At 51.5% G+C, this 4472-nt stretch overlaps 1 protein-coding gene across 1 annotated transcript; it reads right to left on the reverse strand.

Moving 5' to 3' along the window:
* Positions 1–857: 857 nt before the first annotated feature.
* LOC104460581 (feather keratin 1-like) lies at positions 858–1164 on the reverse strand. Its single transcript, XM_010081447.1, is given in 2 exon segments — positions 858–905; positions 907–1164. Coding segments are annotated over 2 exon segments (306 nt in total).
* Positions 1165–4472: the final 3308 nt, after the last annotated feature.

Raw genomic sequence — 4472 nt, forward strand, 5'->3', positions numbered from 1 at the left:
CTCACGCTTTTCTATTCCACCTGGTCTTCTCCTTATCCCACAACTCTAAACCTCAATGCTGTGGTAAGGACAGGCTCTCCTAGGCTGTCCTGGGAAGGTGTTGCCTCTGCCTTTTCAATAACACATTCATCCCTCCTCCTCGTGACTTCTTGCTTCACAATGTGAAGCTTACCAAGGAAAAGGAAAAGGTGTACACAACAAAGACATGGCAGTGACTGAACGACAGTGGGGAAATCTATCCTGGTACACCCCACACAGGCAGAGAAGTTTAGCAAGCTGAGAGTACACCCAATTCGGGGCTGAGCATGCTCACTGCAAACATGTGCTGATGATCACTGCAGAACCATGCCCAGCCCCTACCTCCGCGAGCCACTTCTCAGCCCCATCTCCTTCTGAGGGCATCTTGGGGGAGTGTCTGAATGGAAAGGACGAGTGGAAGGCAAAGGCTGGGATGCATCAGACGTTTAACGAGTCAAAAGTGGAAAATGACATAGATGTGAGTAGAGGTTACAATGAGGAAGCACCAGGGGCTCATAGGAGCCTGTGCCCCATGGCTGTGGCAGAGATGTCCGTGTGCCTGCCCCACAAAGGGAGCTGGGCCAGCAGGTCCTCCCTAGGCTGGCTTGGTGGGGCTCACTGCCCAGGGGAGAGCAGGAGAACAAGAACATGGGAGGGAAAGGACAGAGTGGAAAAGAGGAAATGCAGGCATGGATTGTGCTTTTGGTTGTCCCAGCCCTTTTGAAAGGGGTGCTGAGGTTGCTCAGCTTCTTTCAGGGATACAACCTGATGCTCTATTCCCAGGCTGGTACCATCTTCTGGGTCCCTGGGGACCTTCCCCAGGACCATCACCAGCACATTTAGCAGGGGAAGAACCTCCTGCTGGAGTAGCGGCTGGCCAAACCACAGGAGGCCAAAGCCCCCGGATGAGATGGGCACTCCCTCAGAGCTGAGGATGCTGCCAACAGCAGCGGAGGTGGAGGATCCCACGGCGGTGTTCTGTGGGAAGGAGCTGAGGATGGGTCCAGGCAGGGTCACCACCACAGCAGGGGGCTCGATGATGACGTTGGAGTCCTGGCACTGCCTGACACAGGGCTCATTGCAGCTGTTGGCCAGTGGGGTCGGGCCACAGGGCTGGCAAGGCAGGCACTGGTTGAAGCAGGACATGTCTTGGTGGTGGAGGTGCACCTGGGAGAGAGGGCAGGGGGAAGCAGAGCCTTGAGAGGTTGGTGAGGAGCAGCCTGCCACCCCACTCTGAGGGAGCCAAGGCACATGCTAAGTGGAGAGGTGGAGTTTCTGCAGTGAGAGCCGTGGGCTTCTCCTTCCCCTTAGCCCAAAAGTGCCCTAACAAGAGCAACCAAGCCCAGGGAACTCTTTAAGTAAACTCCACAGTTCAGGAGACTCCTCAGCCAAGACCTAGAGTCTATCTATGCTCTACTTTCTCCCTCCTTCCTACTTTGATGTCAAGGACCTCCAGGCCTTCCTGTGGCATCATGGAGCAGGCATCAGCTGAGTAGTCCATTGGTGTGAGACCTCAGCCTGGGGAAGGATGAGAAACAGAAAGACCTGCAGACTCACCTGATTCCGAAGCAGAGTGAGGCAAGAGAGGTGGGTGAGAGAACAAGGCTCTGGCCTTACTTTTATACTGCTCCTGCACCACCCCAGGCCCTGAGGCTGTCTCTGAATGGGCAGTAATTTTCCAACGTACTCATCTTGAACAGAGAATGCCTTCCCCAATCACACAGCTTGTAATTTGGTTTCCTACATTGCTTCCTTCTCATTTCCCCATTTCTGAAATGCCCTTTGTGCCAGAGACGCTCCTGCCAAATGCTTGAATGGGAGTCCCAAGGACTTCTGGGGCAGGAACTCAACAGTGCTGAGGAGGAAACTCAACTGCTGAAGAAGTTCCATGAAGTTAGGGGACACCATCTTGAGGTACCCCAGTGGGCTCACTTGCATCTCTTTTTTCAGGAAGGTTCCCAGGTACTCCAAGTGTTGCAGTCCTCAGATGAATATCCACAGGTTCCCATGCACAAGGACTTGCTCTGTCATTCTCTCCCCCTCAATCCCAGCTTACTCTGACAGTCCGTGGCAGTCACTCCTCAGGCTGGTGGGCTATGCTTCTCTTCTTCTTCTTCTCTTTCTCCTTATACTGCTTGGTTTAAGGAGAAATTTCCCCACTTTCTTGGTCTGCTCTCCTCTGTGTTCTCTCTCTGTGTGTGCAAGACAGCCTGGGACATCTAAGTAGCTGTAGCACCCAGAGGTGAAAGAATTCCCACTTCTGTCTCAGGGACGGGATAAAACAACTTGGGAATGGAATCAGTAGAACAACAGCTTGACTCTGGGAGCCTCTCAGCAGCCCAAAGCCGATGCTTCTTACCTGTGTCAAGGTGCAGGGCATGTGGGCAGAAATGCACCCAGAAGTGTTCAAGGAATATGGAGGAATGGGGCAAGAGGGGATTCAGTCACAGGTAGAGAATTTGTGTCTGCTGTTGCACACCTCATTCCCCACCAGCAAGCACCATGGTGCAGTGATTAGAGACATGGAAAGCCTGGCTGGAAGAGAGGAAGAAGGTTACTGACCAGAACAGCCCAAGGTGAAATGCAAAGGAGAAGTTTCTTGCAAAGGCAGTTTTCAATAGGGAGACCATTTCCCCCTTTCCTGCAATGCTCTTCCTTTCACTGCCAACAGTCTCTGAAGGAAAGAGCTCTTCTCCTGACACTGCTGGTAGGATAGCAGCAGTGTCTGCAGAGTGTGGCTGTGAATAAGACAACCCTTCCCTCCCAGGCAGTTCCTGGCAGAATAGGATTCAGTGTGGGACATAAAAGCTCTGTGTGGTTGAAGATTAAATGAGCTGTCAGCTGTTCGGCTCTCTCTTTGCAGCCTAGACGGTCTGTCCTTTGCCTCAGAGCACAGTGACACTAGGTCATCTGTCCTCATGCTTGGTAGTGACTCAAGGTCTCAGACCCTGCACGACTCAGCGTCAGGCCAATTAGCTGCAGAGGTGCCCACGGCTTTCACTTGGACACGAGGGGTCTATGTCCCATCCTGGACACTGTTAACACTGCAACAGAAGCAGATCCACCCCAAAGTGCCCTTCATGAGATGAGTAGGACTTCCTGGTTTTTCTCCCTGTACATAAAGCTAACCCCACTGTTTTGTACTCCTTAACACTGGAAGAAGATGCATCCTGACCTGGAGAGGCAGGCAGTGGTGACTGACAGTCATGCTAAGACACTTTGAATGTTGATATGCTGAATGAGTTTCCAAACTGGTGTGAAACTGCCCTTGCTAGGCTCTGAAATCTGCAGCAGCACACTGTGAGCTCTGGAGGAGCATGAAAAGGAAAGCTCAGGAGACACGAGGCTGGTTTTCAGTTCCGGTACCGAGGGCAGGTTTCTGCCGGGTCTATGCCGTTGCTGTTCAGCTGCCACTGGGCTCCTTTGGGCCTGTGAAACCTGCTGCTCTGTGGTGCTCATGTGCAGAGGAGTGGAGAGTGCCTCTGCCAAGACCAGCACATCCCCTCGAGAGGAGGAGAAGTATGGAAGGACACACAGGTACTCCCACATACCCGTGTGCATGCACACACTTAAACATTCATATATATACAGATTTTAGTGAAAGCAAATTATTTTGACACAAGAATGAATACAGACACACAAGTGGCACGCATATGTATGAAATTACACAGATGTTGTTTGCACATAGATTGGACAGAGAAATAACCCTAATATTCTGAAGGCATTGGCTGGGGACACCAAGAGATTGATCAGAGAGAGGAAATGGCAAAACAGACTGGCAGACTTGTCCCAAAAGCAAGAGCACCAGGAAGAGGAGATTCAAAATGAGCAGTGCAGCCCACCACCTGGAAAGTACATCACTGACCATCAGAGAATGCTGGACCCCTTATTTGAATAGGGCAACAAAAAACCCCCCAGGAAAATCTCAGGCCATTGTTACTTGCCTACACTGGATCTCTACCCAGCAACTGGGTCACATCTTCAGCCCACAGTGATGCATTCCTGACCTGAAAAACCTTGGATCTCTCATCTTTACACTTGAAAGGAGACTCAAAGGGAAAGGGCCATGACATAAATTAGAATATGAAAGCATTGAACAGTGGAAAACTAAACAAAGCATGTGCCATTGGCTGGAATGTCTTCAATTAGAGAGTCTGTTGGAAAATTACTGCCTGTATATAGCATGACTGTGCACCTGGGGCAGTGCTGGAACAGTATAAAAGCCAGCCCAAATACCCAGTCTTTCATCCACTTCTCTCACCTCTTTCTCCTCGAGGATCAGGTGAGTCTGAAGCCCTTTCTCTTCCCGTCTCTACTCCTCTCAGGAGCATTAAGCCCCTCACCCAGCAAGTGGCTTGGCTCCCTCAGAGTGGGGTGGCAGGCTGCTCCTCACCAACCTCTCAAGACTCTGCTTCCCCTGCCCTCTCTCCCAGGTGCACCTCCAGACACAAGCC

The sequence above is a fragment of the Pterocles gutturalis genome, unplaced genomic scaffold (genome assembly GCF_000699245.1).
Source record: "Pterocles gutturalis isolate BGI_N339 unplaced genomic scaffold, ASM69924v1 scaffold27274, whole genome shotgun sequence".
Classification (NCBI taxonomy): Eukaryota; Metazoa; Chordata; class Aves; order Pterocliformes; family Pteroclidae; genus Pterocles; species Pterocles gutturalis.